Source organism: Diaphorina citri, unplaced genomic scaffold (genome assembly GCF_000475195.1).
Source record: "Diaphorina citri unplaced genomic scaffold, Diaci psyllid genome assembly version 1.1 scaffold83, whole genome shotgun sequence".
Classification (NCBI taxonomy): Eukaryota; Metazoa; Arthropoda; class Insecta; order Hemiptera; family Psyllidae; genus Diaphorina; species Diaphorina citri.
In genome coordinates, this window is record NW_007377520.1 from 41,534 (window position 1) to 67,811 (window position 26,278).

Below are 26,278 nucleotides of genomic sequence, written 5' to 3' on the forward strand. Positions count from 1 at the left end.
TCAGCATTTTGAAGATTTAAACATAATAATGTTCAATTCTAAATCCATTTAAAAAAAAATCAAATTTCTTCTCGTGGTCGTCACTGAGTTAAGAGTGCCCACGGACCATCATTATGATAATGACTGTCATAAAAATTATGCAAATATTGAACAGTACTTTGTAAACTTCGAAACAATGCTCAGGACAGATATGTACAACCTACAGGGAGTACAGTGGTGCAGGGTGTTTCATAATTTCACAATCTGAGTTTAAACTTATGCTGGATTTCACCAATGACTTAATGAGAGATTTCACAAATGGGAGAATTTTCAATGATTCAGAAATGAGTTTTTAATTATCCAAACTGGAATTTTTAAAAATTCCTCCTTTTTGGATCCCTAAAAACTCCTTTTTGAATCATTAAAAATCTACTTTTTGATTATTAAGAGCTGGAAAGGTGGAAAGGCAATGCTTCCTTTTCCCCTGCTTCAAAGGGCTTCAGAAATCCATAACAGAAATTTCACATAAAAAAGTTAGCTAAATAAACAATACACTTGTCTTTTCGTGTGATCTCACAAGTATGTGTCACGGGTTGGTATTTTATGTTCTTCGCCGATTATTAAGAGCTGGAAAGGTGGAAAGGCAATGCTTCCTTCCAAAGAGGTGGAAAGGCAATGCTTCCTTTTCCCCTGCTTCAAAGGGCTTCAGAAATCCATAACAGAAATTTCACATAAAAAAAGTTAGCTAAATAAACAATACACTTGTCTTTTCGTGTGATCTCACAAGTATGTGTCACGGGTTGGTATTTTATGTTCTTCGCCACAACCGAAAACCCCAGAAAACAATGGAAGTGCAGAATCTGAGTCACCAATATTTCCGAGGACAACGGACAACATCAATGGCATGCATTTCGTTAGGAATAACAAATACCAAAACTCGAAGAAAGTTGAGAGCACAGGCATGGTACGAACAATGATCAATGGCATGCATTTCGTTAGGAATAACAAATACCAAAACTCGAAGAAAGTTGAGAGCACAGGCATGGTACGAACAATGTTTAAACCAAGAGCCAACGGTGCGGCGATAGCATGTTAAATGCAGCACTAGATCCCAAGAAATCACTGCAACATTTATATTTGAAGGGATGACTGTCTGGGTAATAACGTACTACTGACTTTCCCGGCAGGCTCCAGTCAGGTTAATGTGAGAAGGCGAGTAGCTTCTCATCGTCACTAAAAACCTTAGCACTACCTTTAGTGAAGTTAAATCTGTTGTCTTAAACATGACTTTTTAGTACTGAGAGCCAACGGTGCGGCGATAGCATGTTAAATGCAGCACTAGATCCCAAGAAATCACTGCAACATTTACGTATATATTTGAAGGGATGACTGTCTGGGTAATAACGTACTACTGACTTTCCCGGCAGGCTCCAGTCAGGTTAATGTGAGAAAGAGAGTAGCTTCTCATCGTCACAAAAACCTTAGCACTGCCTTTAGTGAAGTTAAATCTGTTGTCTTAAACATGACTTTTTAGTCTTAGCCGACAGAAAAAATAAGGTAAACAAAGAGGGACTGAGGTTCGTGAAATGGCCCTTCAGTGTACAGAAAGACGAAGCAAAATACTCATCACAATTCGACTTTTTAGTCTTAGCCGACAGTAAAAATAAGGTAAACAAAGAGAGACTGAGGTTCGTGAAATGGCCCTTCAGTGTACAGAAAGACGAAGCTTTTTAGTCTTAGCCGACAGTAAAAATAAGGTAAACAAAGAGGGACTGAGGTTCGTGAAATGGCCCTTCAGTGTACAGAAAGACGATGCAAAATACTCATCACAATTCGAGAAGAATATTAGACCATTCCTGAGTTTCAACACACAATAACATGGGTAAATTTTTGTACGGCGAAGAAAAAAACACACTCGGCGCCAATTACTATCTTGATACAAAAAAGCGATTGACTTTTTCACACAACAACAGAAGCGTTGGAATGTTTTCTCACAATTCGAGAAGAATATTAGACCGTTCCTGAGTTTCAACACACAATAACATGGGTAAATTTTTGTACGGCGAAGAAAAAAAACACACTCGGCGCCAATTACTATCTTGATACAAAAAAGCGATTGACTTTTTCACACAACAACAGAAGCGTTGGAATGTTTTCTGCACTATCTGTTTTAAATAATTATATGTAAGTTGTCACATTGTTTGATTATCATGATGCGACCGGAGTACAATGGCCTCATTGGGTGACCGGACAAACCCACGAGCTCAGATATACGTAAGATAACTTTGACTTCCACCTACCAACTTATACTGGTAGGTACGCCTCAGACAAATGCACCGAGATCAGCACTTTTGGTGTGATGTATATAAACGTCTTCTTTCTATAAATTTGGACTAAATTTGCGAAAACCCGTTTTACGCAAAAAGGGCAAAAAATCCATATTTCCCTTTTTGCACCCAGCTCTTCAATTCAGTCTCCTTCATATCTTTAAGAAAAATAACACGGCTATTAATGTTTCAATAAAAATTGTTTTTATTTTACGGTATATAGAGGTAAAAATAAAGAGGGGGAAAAACAAAGTTAAATAAATTTAATAGCAATAAATTTAAAATAGGCATTTGCAAATATACAGGGACCATGTTCAAGCCTAACCAATAAAAAAGGAGTTTCAACTAAGATTTTTTCTTCCAAAAACAAAGATTTTTACCAGGTAATGTTTGTTGTAAGTTTAGGAGTGAAGTTATTTTGGGAAAAGATTAGGTTCCCAGAATAATGAGCTAAAACAGGGGCTATACAGTAAACTCCCTATCGTGAAGGAACGTTTACAACAGCGCACACACTTATACGTTCCATTTCGATAAGGTTGTTTCATAAAAGCACGCTTCCGATTCTGGTCGGAAACATGCATAATATGCATGCTTTTATGAAACAAGCTAGTCCAATCGAAGAGGGGACGTATAAGGTTCGTCGCACATTTGAAGCGTAGGCGCGCGAATATCATTTTCGTAGGTTAGTTTTTCAAGTCTAAAGTCGCGCAATAGATCCGTTGCGCTTACTTGGGTGATATTGCAAGTCATAGAGCAGGAAAAATGAGGACCAACGGAATTTTTCTTTTTCTTCTACGACTTCTAGATCCCGAGATAAATCGATTTAAAAATCTCTCATTCAAACAGGCAACATTCCTCATCCGTGTAACCCAGACACAACGCAACATCCATATAAGAGTTTTTTTTTTTTTAGAGGTTTGATAGAGGGAACTGTAACTGCTAAGGTCTCGAAAGCGAAGAGGGAAGGAAGGCAAGATCGGAGAAAGCCAGCATTTCCGACAACGAACCGTATAAGGTCGGGATAAAATTCGCCACGGGCGGGAATCAAACCTCGGACCTAGCGCTTTGAAGGCAGACAAGCTACCCTTCAAGTTAACTAGACTAGCGTGTATGTATAAGAGTTTGATAGAGGTTTAACGTCACTCTATAACATATGAATTTACAAAGGCAGCATTTCCTCTCTAAATTGCGAGAGAAGGTCCTTTATCAAAACAATAGATCAGTTGCGCTTACTTGGGTATTGCAAAGTCATAGAGCAGGAAAAATGAGGACCAACGGAATTTTTCTTTTTCTTCTCATCATCATCATTGTGTGGCGTCATCGTTGTCGATGGTTGCCAAACGTGCTATGGTGGTTGATCTAAACAATTCTCTATTCATTTCTTCTACACTTCTAGATACCGAGATAAATCGATTTAAAAAATACCGGTAAATCGTGAACTTTGACGTCACGGCATACGCTCCCGTTCTAGATCCCGAGATAAATCGATTTAAAAAATACCGGTAAATCGTGAAGTTTGACGTCACGGCATACGCTCCCGTAGCCTAGATCCCGAGATAAATCGATTTAAAAAATACCGGTAAATCGTGAACTTTGACGTCACGGCATACGCTCCCGTAGGCGCGATGACGTCAATAATTATTACTCCCGCTTCGTTCGTTTGTGCGCATTTTGACGTGAAATCTGATGTCACAACTACTTGAACTTTTTCATTAGAACGGCAATTAAAAAAAATAATTTTCGACCTTTTAGAGTTACTTTTTCGGAGTTTAGACCTCAGATTTGGATTTTTCACTACTTTTTACGTAGGAATCGACCTTTTATTAATAATATTTTCCCAATTGCAACACCTCCATTAAAGAGAAAAGTAGAAAACTCGTAACACTGGGCATAAAGAGTTCAAACTGAGTTCAGATACTTGAAGAAATGATGTGGAAGATGGAAGATGACCCTGTATACAAACATGATACGCTGTTCCACATATGTGACAGGAATTATTCGCTTCTAGGAATGATGGTTCACGAAATATGCGCTTGTAACAACCCAATATCAAAAAATTTCGAAAATTATATCCACTTTTTTTACACCAATAATTTACGACACCAGCCTGATTTCCTCGAATTTGCCATCAAAAATTTTGTCAAAAGAAAACGAATGTGCCATCAAATTCATACAGGGTGTCTACCAAAATGGAAAAATAAAATTCCCTGACTTCCCGGTTTTCCAGTTCATTTTTTCCAAATTTCCAGTCTACTTTTTCAAGATTTTCCACCCTATTCCCACTGCGTCACAACAGATTTTTTTTTTCCTTCAATGTTTCCAAGCCTGTTCAACATTAATTCTCCAATCTTTTTTCATCCCACTAGGGTAAGGGCTTAAGTCCTCCAGAAGATGACCCTGTATACAAACATGATACGCTGTTCCACATATGTGACAGGAATTATTCGCTATTTAGCCGGACACAAACGTATGGGCCTCGTGTTTTCCGCACTCTATTATGATTTTCAACTTCACAATCACATTATATCAGAAGAAAAAAATCTCTGCCCTCTTCTTCTCTCTTAGTCGAAGAAAATTCGAAAAGAAAAAAAAAAAAAAAATACGAAAAATAAATTTCATATTTTTGGCAAACCGATGGAATTATCTGTTAAAAAATCGGAACAACTTAATTAATGAAATTTTTTGTGTCTGTCCGAGAGAAAAAAAAAATAGAAAGTAAAAAATCGCGTAGAACGAGAGCACGTCCTGTTGAGGGACGAGAAATTCGACAATTTTGTGGTCGTTAACCTCGTTCACATTACAAAATATTGTGTAGGTATGTAAATGGGCAGAAATGTAGGAACCGTCAGCTTTAAGTGTCTGGGTGCTATTTGTTTAAGACACCACTGCGCTGTTTCAGACGATAATATTCTTACTTTCCAAATCATCATCATCATTCCTGTCGTCTTAAGTCACAGCCTTCAAACAATACCCAGAAGTGTTTCTATTTGAAAATTGTCCCTGCCATGGTTATCTTTACGTCTTGGAATATTGCGTTTCACATTTTGATTATACTTATACTTAATGATACGATTAATCGCACTCGTATTTTTTCTACAACACATGGAAAAATGTCGCGCGGTTAAGTTATGATAAAATTAATTATAATTTAGAAAGTAAAAAATCGCGTAGAACGAGAGCACGTCCTGTTGAGGGACGAGAAATTCGACAATTTTGTGGTCGTTAACCTCGGCCAAGCGAAAAGATTGGACAAGAGAGGAGGAGGGGGGAAGGGGGATCCGAAAAACAAGGGCAGAGTGGGGGTTTCGGTTGATTAATAACTTTTCTTAGCTTGAAATTTTCTCAAAATTATTGTTGACAGTGATAATGTTGTGTAGTAGAAGACATAATGGGCGAAGACACAACATCGTGTGAATCAGACGCATGCCGAGGAAATTATGCTCGGCAAGGTTAACGCAAATCCCGACATGGAAATGCTTGGAAATAATAACAATCTTGAAATAAACTGTAATCAGAATAATCAGAAGAAAATAACAGAACCTCTCGAGACAATCTAGCGATCTTTGGCAGGAGCAGCGTTGAGCCTGGAGCCATAAATCAAGCCTTATGTTCATACGCTGATGCCATACATACAACACTCCCAAGGGCTAAACCTAGGACCAAGTCCATAAATGACTATTAGTAGTTGCGATCTAAAGCATTGTAGATTGTACTAACTTAGAATACAATCATTTATTAGATGATTTGGATGTCATAAAAGGTAGTCTCCCACCCTCACGTTATTTAAATAGCATTTTCAGCCATTAAAACTGACTCGTAAGAAAAATGAAAAATGAGAAAAGAACGGAAGAAACGTAGAAGGAAGGGCAAAAATTTCCAACAGAAAAGGCATAAAGCTATCAAGGTCGATCTAATTTCCATTTTCCTCCGGTCCAAATTTGTCCAGAGAATAGGTCCAGTTTCCGTCCATTCATTCCAAGATGGCGACAGAATGGCCCCTAATGTGTAATGTCGGTCACCGAACATCGTGTTCAAAACATAATAATTGTACATAAAACCCAACATAGTAAGGAAAGAAAAGTGGATAATTCATACAATGTATGGTAAAAATTTCCAACAGAAAAGGCATAAAGCTATCAAGGTCGATCTAATTTCCATTTTCCTCCAGTCCAAATTTGTCCAGAGAATAGGTCCATTTTCCGTCCATTCATTCCAACATGGCGACAGAATGGCCCCTAATGTGTAATGTCGGTCACCGAACATCGTGTTCAAAACATAATAATTGTACATAAAACCCAACATAGTTGTGTGTACAATATGAAACACATATTGGTCTTCTTCGGTACCTTATTCTGAGCGAGATTGCCGGACAAGGAGAGAGATCTAGGATCTAGCTATTCTTTAGTAAAAATCTATTAATTCTATTTAGACACAGGCGTACAATTTGATAGTAACATACAAAATGTTACACACAACCATCGCTACATAGTACATTTACCAAAAAGTTGTGGACCTCGGTCTTAAATACGGGATACGGGCTTTTCTTCCGTGTACCACAAAGCTAGTCAAGCGCTCTGAAACACTATCGTTTCCTATTCCTCAGTAGGGCTTTCTAAAGCCAATTGAAAATATTCATGCTAATGGGAGTAATCGGACAAAATTTCACCGCGGGACCGAAGTGATCTAGTGATATAGTGTATTTAAATATTTTACATTATTATCATAGGTTGTCTGATGTCCCCCCATGTCATGTTTTCGGGTGACATGTATTAACGTTTCTGAAACACCATCGTTTCCTATTCCTCAGTAGGGCTTTCTAAAGCCAATTGAAAATATTCATGCTAATGGGAGTAATCGGACGAAATTTCACCGCGGGACCGAAGTGATCCAATATAGTGTATTTAAATATTTTACATTATTATCATAGGTTGTCTGATGTCCCCCCATGTCATGTTTTCGGGTGACATGTATTAACGTTCAATATAGTGTATTTAAATATTTTACATTATTACCATAGGTTGTCTGATGTCCCCCCATGTCATGTTTTCGGGTAACATGTATTAACGTTAAAATAAAAACTAATAAAAATTAGGTTAGTCGTGATGAGATCATTAGCCTTGGATATTAGGATGTGCTCGTGAGAGGGTATTGTATTGGAACTCTATTGACTACTGGTATGCAGGCTTCAGATACAGGAAGGCATCCTGGAGAGATGTATGCTACTGAAGTTGAAGGCTGAAGGTTTGAAAAAAGATTAATCGCGAACTATATCTCTTGGTATTTGTTCAGAAGTCACGTCTATGAAAAATTGCGACAGAAAAGGAGCTGTCACAAATGAGCAGTGACCAGTGTTATTATGGGGTTAGGTTAAATACAAAAAGGAGTTTTCTTTTTTATTGTCATGGTTTCTGAATGATTACCTGTCTCTTTTCTGACGTTGAAAATAAATGACTAATAAATAAATAGGTAACAAATGAGGAGGAGGAGAAAAAGGAGCTGTCACAAACGAGCAGTGACCAGTGTTATTATGGGGTTAGGTTAAACGTTAAACACAAAAAGGAGTTTTCTTTTTTATTATCATGGTTTCTGAATGATTACCTGTCTCTTTTCTGACGTTGAAAATAAATGACTAATAAATAAATAGGTAACAAATGAGGAGGAGGAGAAGAAAAAAGAGAAGGATAAGAGGAAAAAGAGAAATAAAGGTCGGAAAAAAGAAGCCGTGAACCAAAAGTGTAAAAGAAGAAGTAATGTATTCCTAGTTTTCTAGGGTGTATCATGCCCATGATTAATCCACCGGGTATGGGGGTTAATATTCAAAGTTGACTTGGAAAAGTTCATCCTGAATAATTTACGCAACTTGTCTCTTTTCTGACGTTGAAAATAAATGACTAATAAATAAATAGGTAACAAATGAGGAGGAGAAAAAAGAGAAGGATAAGAGGAAAAAGAGAAATAAAGGTCGGAAAAAAGAAGCAAGAGGACGAAAAGTGTAAAAGAAGAAGTAATGTATTCCTAGTTTTCTAGGGTGTATCCTGTATCATGCCCATGATTAATCCACCGGGTATGGGGGTTAATATTCAAAGTTGACTTGGAAAAGTTCATCCTGAATAATTTACGCAACTCGTTGCAGTCAGAAATGTTTGAATTGTTTTACCAAGTGTGTGTACCAACAAATAAGATAATACAAACTTATTCCTTTGAAGAAAATAAATGTTGGCAATGAAGAAGGCCGAAGTAAGTATTGAATTTCAAAATAATCTCATTTTCTGATTTGTTCGAAATTGTTCCACTTACCACTTGACGTCATGTTCGGGCATATCTTGCAGCACTGACCGGCAATCTTGATAGGTTCTGTGTTGCAGGTCACATCTGGGCATTCGGTCGGCTTGCATCGCGTTCGTCCTATCATTTTCCGTTTCCTCTTTTCCTGTAAAAAATCAAATAGATTTGGGGATATTTTAGAAATAAGAAACCTAGAATCGTGCGAACAACCGGTAAAGCTGATTGGAATTCCAGAGAAAAATGGAAGGAAAAATAAAGCATATGATCTTAAATCTAAATATTTAGATTTAAAATTATTTTTAGCCTCCACTAGGATTAAACTTAGCTCTCTTCTGCTACACCAGCCTAGCGTCCTCACGAGTTTCATACCGAGACAAAGTGTGAATTATAGAAATATGAAACGTGTAAAAGGCTTCTATGAAATTACATGTATTACATCCAGGAAAACCCATAGAGAAGACAGTAAATTACCCTTTAATGTACTGTTATTAACTACAACACTCGTTGCGGGATTGTAACACAAAATAAAGCATATGATCTTAAATCTAAATATTTTAATAGATTTAAAATTATTTTTAGCCTCCACTAGGATTAAACTTGGCTCTCTTCTGCTACACCAGCCTAGCGTCCTCACGAGTTTCATACCGAGACAAAGTGTGAATTATAGAAATATGAAACGTGTAAAAGGCTTCTATGAAATTACATGAATTACATCCAGGAAAACCCATAGAGAAGACAGTAAATTACCCTTTAATGTACTGTTACTAACTACAACACTCGTTGCGGGATTGTAACTTTTGATCGCATAACATTGAAAGCTGCCGAGGAAATATAAACTAGAAATATATCGAATGGTCAGATATGTTGCCAATATATCAAGGAAACTACGAGCTCTCTACAAGACACAAGAACTTGTGTAATATCATTTTACCCATGCTGATACATCATGAGCTGTGGAATAAATGGTAATAACTTCGGAGGACTTTGAAATGCTTCCTGGGATAAGGACCCAGGTGCATATTTACCCTGAGGTCGGAAATTATTCTGATAAAGGCTGTCGAAGACGAAAGATATGCGTTTATTTCCTGGGATAAGGACCCAGGTGCATATTTACCCTGAGGTCGGAAATTATTCTGATAAAGGCTGTCGAAGACGAAAGATATGCGTTTATCAGGGTAATAAATGCAGCAGAGTGAGGTCTGAAATTATTCTGATAAAGGCTGTCGAAGACGAAAGATATGCGTTTATCAGGGTAATAAATGCAGCAGAGATGGGCTAGCATTCGAACACTCTCGTTGCTGTTCGGTACGGAGATTTTTTTCTACTTCACATTCAGCCAACAGCCTTTTCCGTATCTCATCAGATATATTCCCAGATTTCCCACAGAGGGGATTGTCTGAAGTCTTGATTGGTCTGAGCTCACCACAGGGTCAAAGTCCATAAATTTCTGTTTGGTGCCAGCAGCAAAATCCAGATCAAGCGCCATGTTTTTTTATGAAATTTACTTTCATGTTGAAATTCTGATTGAACTGTTTTGTTGTGTTTGAAATGAAATATTAATTCACAAAAAATGAGGGCGGCTCCGTATGGTGTGTTTTGATTGTTTCAGTACCAAAATAGAGTCATGTACAGAGAAGAATCGATGAAAGATAGAGGGGAAAAGAAAATGGTTCACAAGAACTTTTTCTTAAAAAGGCATCATACAGAAAACTGCTTAGAATGCCCAAGTCGGGTCAAAATATCAACAAAGACACCTAGATGGGAAGCAAAATGCTAGAAGCAAGGGCTTTGACTTGAGAAACAAAAGGCTTCAGAAGAGACAGACATCTCACCAAGACAAGTGCCCAAGTAAGATTTCTGTCTGATCAGAGTCCGAGTACATTGTGTAAATAATGTAAATATATAATTTGAGATTACAGGTCCAGATGTGGAGTAAGTAATGTGAGATTCCAGATCAGATTTGGATGATTGCCTGTACAGTGGAAGAACGTGGAGTGTTCTGTTCAGAAGATGAACATTCTACACTGTTCCCACAATATCTTTATGGTGTAAATTGACCTAATTAAAATGTGTAATACTCCCCCACTCCTCCTCCCAGTCCGTAGAGTCCCCATGTGGAACTTGTGGGAGTCAATGAATAAATCAAAATATTAGTCTGTTAATTTATATGTTGTTATCAGAATACAGGATGGGGGACTTACTACAGTGCCACCGAATTGTCTCTATACTCTGGAGAGTAATGGAGAGTGAAAAAATCTGGTGTGAACATCACACGACTTTCTATTATATTTGCAGAATACGTAGGTATTTGAAAAGAAATAGAAAATAAATAAAAAAAATGTAATAAAAGGGAAATTTGTTGACACAGGGGAGTATCGAACCCGCAACTTCTCAAATGTAAGTCAGAGAGTGCTAAAAGTAGCACCATTCGATTCCGCGTGAAAAATCACATGGGATCAACTATTCACATGCTTATTGTAAAAGTTAGGGTAAAAGAACACTCAAATAAGCATCATTCAATAGGATAAGGAAAGTCGTGTGATGTTCACACCAGATTTTTTACTTTCTATTACTACAGTTTAGCGGAGCTATACTAGTAATGAAAGTATTGCAATCGGTCCAAATTTTCAAAATCGGGAAATGGTTGGAAATATCCGTTTTGGGATCCCCTGATGTCAAAAAAGTGATTTTTAGCCCATGGTCTGTACGTATGTATGTACGCACGTACGTACGTACGTACGTACGTACGTACGTTACGTACGTACGTACGTTACGTACGTACGTACGTTACGTACGTACGTACGTTACGTACGTACGTACGTTACGTACGTACGTACGTTACGTACGTACGTACGTTACGTACGTACGTACGTTACGTACGTACGTACGTTACGTACGTACGTACGTTACGTACGTACGTACGTTACGTACGTACGTACGTTACGTACGTACGTACGTTACGTACGTACGTACGTTACGTACGTACGTACGTTACGTACGTACGTACGTTACGTACAGACCATGGGCTAAAAATCACTTTTTTGACATCAGGGGATCCCAAAACGGATATTTCCAACCATTTCCCGATTTTGAAAATTTGGACCGATTGCAATACTTTCATTACTAGTATAGCTCCGCTATACTGTAGTAATAGAAAGTAAAAAAGTAGCACATAACCAGAGTTGAGGCATTTTCCAGTTTCTACCACTTAAGCCCCTACAGATGCAATGTTGTGTAATCCCATTGTCCCATCCCAAATGTGGTATGTGATAAAATTCCTAGCCAGCAGTCAAGTTGAAAACGAAAAGTGTAGGCACATTTGACAATTGGCGTCTCTATTCACATTACAAAATATTGTGTAGGTATGTAAATGGGCAGAAATGTAGGAACCGTCAGCTTTAAGTGTCTGGGTGCTATTTGTTTAAGACACCACTGCGCTGTTTCAGACGATAATATTCTTACTTTCCAAATCACATAAAAAAATATTAAAATGTATGCACATTGCACATGCAACACTTGAACTCATTAAACATCTTAGCGTACGTTTCCAAATGTTCTGACGGCATGGGAAGAACGCACGTGGTTGACTTATTGCTTTATTTATTTCTACAACAATGTTCAGACAGATATAGAACTTTTTGCTGCATTGAAATCATTAAATCATCAAGAAAATCCTCATTACGGTAATATCATGGTTAAAAATTCATAATAATAGTCAGACAATAACTCTTCAAGTCTCGTCTTGAGCAATTAAAAATAACTTATCTCATGAAAATGAGTTAAATCTCGAGAGCAACGTAGAAATTCTCGTGTCTCTATCAATCACATTTCCCGACTATCCTAGATATAGAACTTTATGCTGCATTGACATCATTAAATCATCAAGAAAATCCTCATTACGGTAATATCATGGTTAAAAATTCATAATAATAGTAAGACAATAACTCTCCAAGTCTCCAGATATAGAACTTTATGCTGCATTGAAATCATTAAATCATCAAGAAAATCCTCATTACGGTAATATCATGGTTAAAAATTCATAATAATAGTAAGACAATAACTCTCCAAGTCTCGTCTTGAGCAATTGAAAATAACTTATCTCATGAAAATGAGTTAAATCTCGAGAGCAACGTAGAAATTCTCGTGTCTCTATCAATCACATTTCCCGACTATCCGTTCATCCAGTCGCCTCATTATTCAGACATACATTAGTTTAATTTATGTTAACGGGTGTATGGCATTTATTTACGAATCATATTTTTAGTATTTTTATCAATATTCTTGGTCACATGCCATTTCATGTTTTTTTTTTCCATAATATAATCCATAATAATCATCTTCGAACAACTTGCTGGTAAATATATTTAAGTTTTCCCTTGTCATAAGTATTTTCATGGACGTCTCTCAAAAAGTTATTTTAATTAAGCTTGTAAGAATTGGAGGCGAAATTTCATGCCCATTAAATGTTTCATGGATTTCGTGGTGGTTTCAAGACCTAGATCCTCTTTGATCTGGCGTCTCAGATAAAATTGATACCTAGATTAATTAAAGCAGCCTCACAAATAATGAGATTTTCGGATAATTCATTATGTCCTGGTAAATAATAGAATGTACGAGTGTAATCAAGTCGCAAATATCGGGAAATCGCTACCAAGTAACAAGCCATTACAAATAGAGAAAAACAAGGACATGTGAAAATTAATGTACCTAGGTATTTAAACGTTTAATAAAAACTCGTGCTTTGGCATTTTACAATATTCGCGATTATCCCAACACTACCGTCATTACAGGCTATGTCTTCATCTGAATTTCTTACATCATCAACACACTTAACTCTCCTCGAGAATTTGGGGAGTGACAGTTTCATTAATTCGTTTAATTTGAAAAGCATGTTAAACAGTTTTTCTTAATAAATTAAAGCAATTATTTTCAATTTGATTGCCAACAGAATACTGTTATTTCAATCTACATATATTGCCATATTTTATCTGATGATAAGGAATTAAGGCACCAAAACTCAAATAGATGTGATCTAAGTCACCATTGCTGCCTGCGTTCCGCTGAGCCCTATGCCTGTCGATATCTCCTGACGGCAAAACAAATAGCTCATGGAAACTTCAAGTATTCACACACGCACTATTCCAACAATATCATACTGATGCAAATTCATGAAGTGTTTTCAGCTCGAACGTATTAATAGAAAACAAATAAAGCTGAATTGAACCACTTCATCTAGTGTTTAACATACTCACAAATTTCATACTCGGGAGAGATTTGCAATGTCTACTTCGTCATCTCAACTTGAACGTATTAATAGAAAACAAATAAAGTTGAATTGAACCACTTCATCTAGTGTTTAACATACTCACAAATTTCATACTCGGGAGAGATTTGCAATGTCTACTTCGTCATCTCAACTCGGCCAATGACCTCCTAGCTTGAGAGTGAAACACTCATGTTTTCTGTTGATTTTGTGTTTTCTCTTCTCCACAACAAACAGAGACACCGTCACCTTAAAGGGGGCCAGGCCAGCCCCCAGCCCAGCACAGAGCGCGAATTTGTTATTTATTTATACATCACTCTCTTGTTTCCCATCTTCCATCACTTGCTGGCGGGGCGCCAGTACTAACTTCCCGCACAAATTTCACATCCCGATCGTCTTATTAGCCGATGTCTCCACAGTGGTGGATACAAGGACGCGACTATGACTTTAGACTAAATGTTGACAAACACTAATCAGCTAAAGAAGACCTTTGAGGCTTTGTGATCAAAAGCTACGAAATAAATGTAAAGGCTGTATAATGAGGTAGCATGATGAATAATTTCAACATGCATACAATAGGGAATATGTTAATTGACCATGATATTGTTATACCTGACTAAAACTTCAATTTTATTATTATATAATACATAGGTACCTACCTTTCTTTCTCATGGACAGTTTCCTTTTAAATTAGTTCACTGTTATTGTTACCCATTGGAAATACCAAACAAAACATGAAAATACCAGAAAATATCACCAACACAATAGGGATGCAACCGAAGAACTGCATCAGCAGAACATTTTACATACCTACGTCAGTGCAGCACAAATGATATACTCAAAGAAAAGAGAGACTTTCATCGAGTACTTAATGCGTTAAAAATATTCATTTCCTTTTACTTTCCACTTTTAAGCTCGCATTTCCACCCCAGTTTACATTAAAATCTTGAAAACATGAGTAGCATATTAAAACACACAATGCCTAAACAGCCAACATGAAAGTACGCCTACTTGCTTAAATGCTAGGCCTGGATTTAACAAATGGAGTAGCAATAGCAAAAAAAAAAAAAAACCTACCACAAGTTTTCAAAGATAATGTATTACACTTTGCATTACGTACATACATAATTGCATATTTAGCTATTGACATCATATTTTGAATTTTTAAATCTATTGACAGGAAAAATGCAATGCTTGTTATCTAAGTGCATATTTTTTGGGCGTATTTTACACATAAGCTCAAACGCTCAAAACTCACAATGTTTTTCCCCCCGAGATAAAAGATATTTCTTTCTTCACTATCTTCACTAAAAGTCAGTCTTTCAGTTTGTGGTTTTAAAGAGGCACATGCCAATCTGTTTGAATCCCATTAATCAATCAGAAACAATAGAAAGTAGTTTTTGATCGCATCATGAATATTTTTAAATGCCATTGTAAGCATTGGTATATTTGTTACTCAATTTCTTTTATCCTCTTTTCACTGTCTCCTAAGGCCTCCTCTTTATTCCCCTTCATTTTTCTTCTTTATAATACCTATTCTCTTGCCTACCTATCCCACATTTTTTATTCTCACTCCTGATCTGATTCAGGTATTGCCCATGACAGGTTTTACTCTCGGGACTCAACAGGTTACTGTCTCTAGACTGTTGTTTGTACAAAATTCAAGTCAATCTCCTTACAATCATTTGTTTCACAACCTTTTCAACGAGAGAGACATAGGAAACAAATTAAAGTCGTGTTCAGCGCCATCAACTCTTTCTGTGGCGTCATCTCTCCATCTTTTTCCTCCTTCACAAACTGTTCTTATCCTTTATCTACGTATAAATGTACCAACAAGTTTAGTGTACTTCCTCTCCATTTTCAAAGGTCAAGAGTGGGCCTTTATAAAGGTTGCTCACTAATGAGGTCCAACTCTTTCTGTGGCGTCATCTCTCCATCTTTTGGTCCTTCATCTTTTTCCTCCTTCACAAACTGTTCTTATCCTTTATCTATAGTACCAACAAGTTTAGTGTACTTCCTCTCCATTTTCAAAGGTCAAGAGTGGGCCTTTATAAAGGTTGCTCACTAATGAGGTACCTACTTGTAGTATTACTACAGTCTAGTATAGTTGGTTGTATTTTGCATTAACTCTTGTATCTAGATGTCCCATTTCTTTAATGCGAGTATAAATCGGTTGCTTTCACAACTGTTCATTTCTCCTACGTTTTTCTCATCAAAGGTATAGTATGGTTACACATCCTGACTCACCACGTAACTCTTCCTATAATGCTGCCTCGGTAAACAAGTGGTCAAGTAAGCAGGATAGCGCACAGTGTTTGGTTATCTTCAACCCAAGGAACTATTATTTGGGCTTTTTTTAAATAACTTATGTTATATCTTAACCATGGCCACATATCAAGTAGTGTCTCCAACTTTTCACCTAAAACAAACACCACGAACACACCTCTACATTTCTAACGTGTGCATTCCGCCAAAAATTCCAAACGAATGTGTTTGCGTCTCGGATATTAAAGAAGAATAAAAAAATTAAAATAAACATGATGGCTGCACTGTCTACGTCTGACTCGGTAAAAATAAAATCCTAAGATGTCGCCTCTTTAGTAATCACAATGAATAAACACTCCATAATTGAGACCTAAGAACACCACGCCAGTTGCAAGTCGAATGGTCTTGAGACCTGATAAATTAGAAGAAGGGTATTGACTCCATAATTGAGACCTAAGAACACCACGCCAGTTGCAAGTCGAATGGTCTTGAGACCTGATAAATTAGAAGAAGGGTATTGCAATTGCCGACCACGCAAACCCCCAATGCCCTGAAACCAAATGAGGGGGACTCTGATCTCTCTCAAGATACAAGACATTGATTTGTATCTTAATTACTACTACAATGATCAAGAGCAGTACATAGTAAAGTCATATGTAAAGTCTATATGGGTACTCTGAAGTCTAATGTACCAAATATACCATGTCATGTGTCACCATGTGTGCTAAATGAAAGTAGGTAGAGATCTTACAATGTTGTGTATATGTACAGTACTGTATGACCGTATAAGAGCATTATTATTGATACACTAGAATAATTATATGTACAGGGAGCTCTAAAATCTGGTGCCATACGAGTGACATTTCCTGGTCTTGTAATGATAACCTTATGACAGTTCCATAATGCGGGTATTACAGTTAATATGCGGACACAGTGGCGTAGCGTCCATGTAGGGCGTGTATGGCGGCCATACCCTCAAAATTTACTCAAATACCCTTAAATATTGACTTTAAATATTTATGAAGAAGCATGTGCATGACTTATGTAGTAATGTGCATGGTGATGGAAATTAGTGCCCTACACTTGACTTTAGACCACGCTACGCCACTGTGCGGACACATCTATTACTTTTACATACATAGATGTACATACACTCTATTCGTACGTATCTGAACGCACCTGTTACAGATAAAAGTACCGAAGGAAATAGGTGAAGAGGCCAAACAGAGAAGACCTGGAAGAACTAAGAAATTAATACTATCAGGAAAAACTCGAGAAATAATACGAAATCCTACCTCGCCTAAATGGTAAAAGGCAAAAGAGAGGGTTGGTCAAGAAAAGGAAAAGAACCAAAAGCATGGACAGACAATGCTCAGTCTTCAGGCAAACCCTGTTCCCATAGAAAGTAAGGTTATGAGGTAGGAGGTAGACCTTATGGAGAGTAGCTGTAAATGGTAAAAACAGCTTGGCCTGTAATACCCCGCCACATCGTACAATTCGAGCCAAGATTGGAGAGAGCCTTCAGTTCGATTCCCGGTGATTCTGATCCACGGAATCCGATTAAAGGTTTTGTGGTCCAGGGAATTCGATAACGGTTTAAATTTGAACGACTAGGTTCAACATAAAGATCGTATTAATCGTCGCGTCGCCTTGTGGCTTTAACTACCCTTTTCAACTCCACACTATGGCAGGTTTTTGGAGAGAAGAGAGACAGCTGTCTCTTTCTAATAGTATAAACAGCGTGACTTCTATTTGAACTCATTTTTCCAGGGAAAAATCTTTTATGATGTATTCTACCGCGGGAAACTCGTAGGCTTAAACTACATCACTAGGCAGTGTGTATGAGTGTACACCAAGCATACTATCTGATTGCAAAAGATTGATTAGACAACCAGTTGTTGTATTAGCGAGACATACGTACAGGAGTTCTCACGGTAGACATCCCACGTTCTTTCCACGAAAGGTTTACCACCTCTGCAGTTGTGTAGGTAATACACAATATCCGGCATTGGAAGAAATGTATCGTCCTCTTTCCAAGTTGGGATAGAATATTCATACTTTTGAAAACTGTGTCAGCATGTTCATCCACCATCCCATTAACCTCAATGTGTAAACAAAACACGATTTCCTTAGACATGGTGTTCCATATTGGAGGACTCTGAGGCTTAGGTGTAGGGGCGAACAGCCCTAAAAGTTAGTTTAATTAAGCTTGTAAGAATTGGAGGCGAAATTTCATGCCCATTAAATGTTTCATGGATTTCGTGGTGGTTTCAAGACCTAGATCCTCTTTGATCTGGCGTCTCAGATAAAATTGATACCTAGATTAATTAAAGCAGCCTCACAAATAATGAGATTTTCAGATAATTCATATGTAGATTGAAATAACAGTATTCTGTTGGCAATCAAATTGAAAATAATTGCTTTAATTTATTAAGAAAAACTGTTTAACATGCTTTTCAAATTAAACGAATTAATGAAACTGTCACTCCCCAAATTCTCGAGGAGAGTTAAGTGTGTTGATGATGTAAGAAATTCAGATGAAGACATAGCCTGTAATGACGGTAGTGTTGGGATAATCGCGAATATTGTAAAATGCCAAAGCACGAGTTTTTATTAAACGTTTAAATACCTACATTAATTTTTGTAACAGTGAACTAATTTAAAAGGAAACTGTCCATGACCTATTACTTAGGTACTAGGCACCCATATTTTGACCAGTAAATCTCACATGCTAGGTTGATAGGCATAGTGAAGCGTATTAGTATTTTAACAGTACAGAGAACCGTTGAGTCCAAGTTATTAGTATGCTGGACATAAGAAAAGTGAAATATCAAGCTATGAGTAATACTCGTGATCTTCCTTGAATGACATGGAGTCGCATCGTTTTAAATTCCACAACTAGGCAGCTACCTATACTTACCTACCTTACTATGTATGTACATACATGTAGTCATTATAAATGATATGCTTGCTGAAACGTCACTTGGAAAACATCATGACAACATTGTTTATATTCCGTTTTGAGAGACGTCCATGAAAATACTTATGACAAGGGAAAACTTAAATATATTTACCAGCAAGTTGTTCGAAGATGATTATTATGGATTATGGAAAAAAAAACATGAAATGGCATGTGACCAAGAATATTGATAAAAATACTAAAAATATGATTCGTAAATAAATGCCATACACCCGTTAAAGTCATTATAGTATTGATACAACTTCTGTAGCTAAGCCAGCTAGTTCCCGTCCACATTGAAGAGAGAGAGAGCCGTGATTTGGCAATTTTTTGGCTGCATGGACATCAAATGTATTGTATATTAGTTGCAAAAAAATTCGATTGAGGCAAGAGATGTGGTAATGAATAATGACCATTTGTGTTGACAAAAGATCCTTGATTAATTTTAAAGGAAATGAAGTGAATAATTGCTGGAATTCGGTTTGCAAAAAAGTATCCACCCACTATTCCCTCTATACTTTCTTACTATAAGTGCCCAAGGAATTTGGAAATAATCCGCCAAAATGAGCGACGGTTGCCATTGCCAAAAGAGATTTTCACCCAAGTCACGATACCAATGACTTTTTATTTATTTAATTTTTGTTTACGTTTTCCCCGAGTTTCGCCCCTAATGGAAACTTATGTGTCTGTTAACGATAACGAGAGGTCGTCTTTAGATAGGAACGAACCGAAATATTCGTGTGCCAATAATTTGGAATCATAAATTGCTCTCTTTTTCAAGATAATTATAATTAATTTTATCATAACTTAACCGCGCGACATTTTTCCATGTGTTGTAGAAAAAATACGAGTGCGATTAATCGTATCATTACTTAAGTATAAGTATAATCAAAATGTGAAACGCAATATTCCAAGACGTAAAGATAACCATGGCAGGGACAATTTTCAAATAGAAACACTTCTGGGTATTGTTTGAAGGCTGTGACTTAAGACGACAGGATCATAGCTCAGTATAAACTTGCTCTTGTAGTGTCGAACTCAGAACTTCCAACCTGTTGGCCTTAGAGCATTAAATGTACTAATGGTGAGTGATGCTGATACATCGGTAGATAACAAACTGTTGTTATTTTCACGAAAAAGGTAGTTTCCTGATGGGTTGTTGAATATACCCGGGTTTGTTTCGAACCAAGCTAGGAACAGTTAAATCTTCAACTTAATTGAAAATGATATGCTTGCTGAAACGTCACTTGGAAAACATCATGACAACATTGTTTATATTCCGTTTTGAGAGACGTCCATGAAAATACTTATGACAAGGGAAAACTTAAATATATTTACCAGCAAGTTGTTCGAAGATGATTATTATGGATTATATTATGGAAAAAAAAAACATGAAATGGCATGTGACCAAGAATATTGATAAAAATACTAAAAATATGATTCGTAAATAAATGCCATACACCCGTTAACATAAATTAAACTAATGTATGTCTGAATAATGAGGCGACTGGATGAACGGATAGTCGGGAAATGTGATTGAATTTTTGTAGAGCAATTTTTTTCGAGTGAATACATTTTTTCAATTAAAATTTTATGCTGATTCCAATAATTAAATAAAAAATGGGGGTTTCCATAAGAGTGACCTATATTTGGCAAAAAATGGGCCGTTTTGCAAAACAAATTGCAAATTTAAAAAAAGCCATTTTAATCATCAAAATTTCATCTACATGATGCCGTTTATTTCATTCCTTAATTCCCAGCCGTTTCTGAGATATAAGCGTGGTTCGCAAATCACGAACCACCCTGTATAAAAGATATTTCTTTCTTCACTATCTTCACTAAAAGTTTCAGTCTTTCAGTTTGTGGTTTTAAAGAGGCACATGCCAATCTGTTTGAATCCCATTAATCAATCAGAAACAATAGAAAGTAGTTTTTACTTTCCTTATCCTATAGGAAGGAAAGTATTTATGCTTGTCTTTTGGTAGTCTTCCGATTCTTCAGAAGTACTAATCTACTCATCTTACAGAAGTACTTATCTTATGAAGTAATTCTAGATTCGACTTACTTGGACACACTCACAGGTGACGCAATGGTAAACGCCAAACGGCTCGCCTAGATCGGGATGCCACTTGGCTCCTATTTCGTAAAACTCTTTGCCAAAAACGCATTCTGAAATCAAAGAAATAGACACTGAAATTAATAATTTTATAGTCCAATATTGATAAAAAATGCATAGGTACCTATACTTGAACTAATAGAAAGATGAGGGCTTCACACATTTTATATGTTTGTATTGATGAAACAGACGCTACATTAGGCTCGGATGCCTGTGTCGTAACATATCCATACCGTAGTATGTCCTCATCGGATAGAAAAGAAGACAATACATTCTCAATTTGTACGTTACGTTCCCCATTTGTCATGAGAGCACACAGAAGTTGCAAACCGACCTTCTGCATGGAAATCAAGCGCGTTACCACTGGATCTCTAAGATGTCGCCTCTTTAGTAATCACAATGACTAAACACTCCATAATTCTGGTGTGAACATCACACGACTTTCTATTATATTTGCAGAATACGTAGGTATTTGAAAAGAAATAGAAAATAAATAAAAAAAATGTAATAAAAGGGAAATTTGTTGACACAGGGGAGTAGGCTTTGACTTGAGAAACAAAAGGCTTCAGAAGAGACAGACATCTCACCAAGGCAAGTGCCCAAGTAAGATTTCTGTCTGATCAGCTCTATTCAATGTGGACGGGAACTAGCTGGCTTAGCTACAGAAGTTGTATCAATACTATAATGACTACATGTATGTATCTACATAGTAAGGTAGGTAAGTATAGGTAGCTGCCTAGTTGTGGAATTTAAAACGATGCGACTCCACGTCATTCAAGGAAGATCACGAGTATTACTCATAGCTTGATATTTCACTTTTCTTATGTCCCGCATACTAATAACTTGGACTCAACGGTTCTCTGTACTGATAAAATACTAATACGCTTCACTATGCCTATCAACCTAGCATGTGAGATTTACTGGTCAAAATATGGGTGCCTAGTACCTAAGTAATAGCTCATGGACAGTTTCCTTTTAAATTAGTTCACTGTTACAGTTACCCATTGGAAATACCAAACAAAACATGAAAATACCAGAAAATATCACCAACACAATAGGGATGCAACCGAAGAACTGCATCAGCAGAACATTTTACATACCTACGTCAGTGCAGCACAAATGATATACTCAAAGAAAAGAGAGACTTTCATCGAGTACTTAATGCGTTAAAAATATTCATTTCCTTTTACTTTCCACTTTTAAGCTCGCATTTCCACCCCAGTTTACATTAAAATCTTGAAAACATGAGTAGCATATTAAAACACACAATGCCTAAACAGCCAACATGAAAGTACGCCTACTTGCTTAAATGCTAGGCCTGGATTTAACAAATGGAGTAGCAATAGCAAAAAAAAAAAAAAACCTACCACAAGTTTTCAAAGATAATGTATTACACTTTGCATTACGTACATACATAATTGCATATCTAGCTGTTGACATCATATTTTGAATTTTTAAATCTATTGACAGGAAAAATGCAATGCTTGTTATCTAAGTGCATATTTTTTGGGCGTATTTTACACATAAGCTCAAACGCTCAAAACTCACAATGTTTTTCCCCCCGAGATAAAAGATATTTCTTTCTTCACTATCTTCACTAAAAGTCAGTCTTTCAGTTTGTGGTTTTAAAGAGGCACATGCCAATCTGTTTGAATCCCATTAATCAATCAGAAACAATAGAAAGTAGTTTTTACTTTCCTTATCCTATAGGAAGGAAAGTATTTATGCTTGTCTTTTGGTAGTCTTCCGATTCTTCAGAAGTACTAATCTACTCATCTTACAGAAGTACTTATCTTATGAAGTAATTCTAGATTCGACTTACTTGGACACACTCACAGGTGACGCAATGGTAAACGCCAAACGGCTCGCCTAGATCGGGATGCCACTTGGCTCCTATTTCGTAAAACTCTTTGCCAATGTAGTAATAGAAAGTAAAAAAGTAGCACATAACCAGAGTTGAGGCATTTTCCAGTTTCTACCACTTAAGCCCCTACAGATGCAATGTTGTGTAATCCCATTGTCCCATCCCAAATGTGGTATGTGATAAAATTCCTAGCCAGCAGTCAAGTTGAAAGATAATTCATTATGTCCTGGTATATAATAGAATGTACGAGTGTAATCAAGTCGCAAATATCGGGAAATCGCTACCAAGTAACAAACCATTACAAATAGAGAAAAACAAGGACATGTGAAAATTAATGTAGGTATTTAAACGTTTAATAAAAACTCGTGCTTTGGCATTTTACAGAGATACAAGACATTGATTTGTATCTTAATTACTACTACAATGATCAAGAGCAGTACATAGTAAAGTCATATGTATAAAGTCTATATGGGTACTCTGAAGTCTAATGTACCAAATATACCATGTCATGTGTCACCATGTGTGCTAAATGAAAGTAGGTAGAGATCTTACAATGTTGTGTATATGTACAGTACTGTATGACCGTATAAGAGCATTATTATTGATACACTAGAATAATTATATGTACAGGGAGCTCTAAAATCTGGTGCCATACGAGTGACATTTCCTGGTCTTGTAATGATAACCTTATGACAGTTCCATAATAGAGCTATGCGGGTATTACAGTTAATATGCGGACACATCTATTACTTTTACATACATAGATGTACAAATTGTACATACACTCTATTCGTACATATCTGAACGCACCTGTTACAGACAAAAGTACCGAAGGAAATAGGTGAAGAGGCCAAACAGAGAAGACCTGGAAGAACTAAGAAATTAATACTATCAGGAAAAACTCGAGAATCTGAAATCTGGTGCCATACGAGTGACATTTCCTGGTCTTGTAGTGATAACCTTATGACAGTTCCATAATAGAGTTATGCGGGTATTACAGTTAATATGTGGACACATCTATTACTTTTACATACATAAATGTACATACACTCTATTCGTACATATCTGAACGCACCTGTTACAGATAAAAGTACCGAAGGAAATAGGTGAAGAGGCCAAACAGAGAAGACCTGGAAGAACTAAGAAATTACGCTCTGGGACAAACCGTTCTTGAGATATTCTGTTCACAACTTTCTACTTTTTCCCATTTAAACCTGTAGTACGTACATACATACTACGCCACTGTGCGGACACATCTATTACTTTTACATACATAGATGTACATACACTCTATTCGTACGTATCTGAACGCACCTGTTACAGATAAAAGTACCGAAGGAAATAGGTGAAGAGGCCAAACAGAGAAGACCTGGAAGAACTAAGAAATTAATACTATCAGGAAAAACTCGAGAAATAATACGAAATCCTACCTCGCCTAAATGGTAAAAGGCAAAAGAGAGGGTTGGTCAAGAAAAGGAAAAGAACCAAAAGCATGGACAGACAATGCTCAGTCTTCAGGCAAACCCTGTTCCCATAGAAAGTAAGGTTATGAGGTAGGAGGTAGACCTTATGGAGAGTAGCTGTATAATACGAAATCCTACCTCGCCTAAATGGTAAAAGGCAAAAGAGAGGGTTGGTAAAAAGGAAAAGAACCAAAACCATGCACAGACAATGCTCAGTCTTCAGGCAAACCCTGTTCCCATAGAAAGTAAGGTTATGAGGTAGGAGGTAGACCTTATGGAGAGTAGCTGTAAATGGTAAAAACAGCTTGGCCTGTAATACCCCGCCACATCGTACAATTCGAGCCAAGATTGGAGAGAGCCTTCAGTTCGATTCCCGGTGATTCTGATCCACGGAATCCGATTAAAGGTTTTGTGGTCCAGGGAATTCGATAACGGTTTAAATTTGAACGACTAGGTTCAACATAAAGATCGTATTAATCGTCGCGTCGCCTTGTGGCTTTAACTACCCTTTTCAACTCCACACTATGGCAGGTTTTTGGGAGGTTCAAATTTGAACGACTATGGTTCATCCAGATGGATATGGCAGCAATGAGTCATCAACCCAAAATGAAAGAACCAATCAGAATGCGAGAATTCCTTGCATTTCAACATAAAGATCGTATTAATCGTCGCGTCGCCTTGTGGCTTTAACTACCCTTTTCAACTCCACACTATGGCAGGTTTTTGGAGAGAAGAGAGACAGCTGTCTCTTTCTAATAGTATAAACAGCGTGACTTCTATTTGAACTCATTTTTCCAGGGAAAAATCTTTTATGATGTATTCTACCGCGGGAAACTCGTAGGCTTAAACTACATCACTAGGCAGTGTGTATGAGTGTACACCAAGCATACTATCTGATTGCAAAAGATTGATTAGACAACCAGTTGTTGTATTAGCGAGACATACGTACAGGAGTTCTCACGGTAGACATCCCACGTTCTTTCCACGAAAGGTTTACCACCTCTGCAGTTGTGTAGGTAATACACAATATCCGGCATTGGAAGAAATGTATCGTCCTCTTTCCAAGTTGGGATAGAATATTCATACTTTTGAAAACTGTGTCAGCATGTTCATCCACCATCCCATTAACCTCAATGTGTAAACAAAACACGATTTCCTTAGACATGGTGTTCCATATTGGAGGACTCTGAGGCTTAGGTGTAGGGGCGAACAGCCCTAAAAGTTAATCGCATCATGAACCAAACATTTTTGAATGCCATTGTAAGCATTAGTATATTTGTTACTCAATTTCTTTTATCCTCTTTTCACTGTCTCCTAAGGCCTCCTCTTTATTTCCCTTCATTTTCTTCTTTATAATACCTATTCTCTTGCCTACCTATCCCACATTTTTTGTCCTCACTCCAGATCTGATTCAGGTACTGCCCATGACAGGTATTACTCTCGGGACTCAACAGGTTACTGTCTCTAGACTGTTGTTTGTACAAAATTCAAGTCAATCTCCTTGCAATCATTTGTTTCACAACCTTTTCAACGAGAGAGACATAGGAAACAAATTAAAGTCGTGTTCAGCGCCATCAACTTTTTCTGTGGCGTCATCTCTCCATCTTTTGATCCTTCATCTTTTTCCTCCTTCACAAACTGTTCTTATCCTTTATCTATAGTACCAACAAGTTTAGTGTACTTCCTCTCCATTTTCAAAGGTCAAGAGTGGGCCTTTATAAAGGTTGCTCACTAATGAGGTACTTGTAGTATTACTA

General features: G+C 37.0%; 1 protein-coding gene across 1 annotated transcript in view; it reads right to left on the reverse strand.

The window, feature by feature from the left end:
- The window catches only part of LOC103523255 (dorsal-ventral patterning protein Sog), a 72,343-nt gene that overhangs the window by 27,600 nt on the left and 18,465 nt on the right, over window positions 1-26,278 (reverse strand). The window contains exons 3-4 of the mRNA XM_026832873.1: window positions 21,144-21,247; window positions 8,604-8,736 (exon numbers count right to left, since the gene is read on the reverse strand). Coding sequence (XP_026688674.1) covers window positions 8,604-8,736; window positions 21,144-21,247 — 237 coding nt within the window. The remainder of the gene's footprint in view (window positions 1-8,603; window positions 8,737-21,143; window positions 21,248-26,278) is intronic.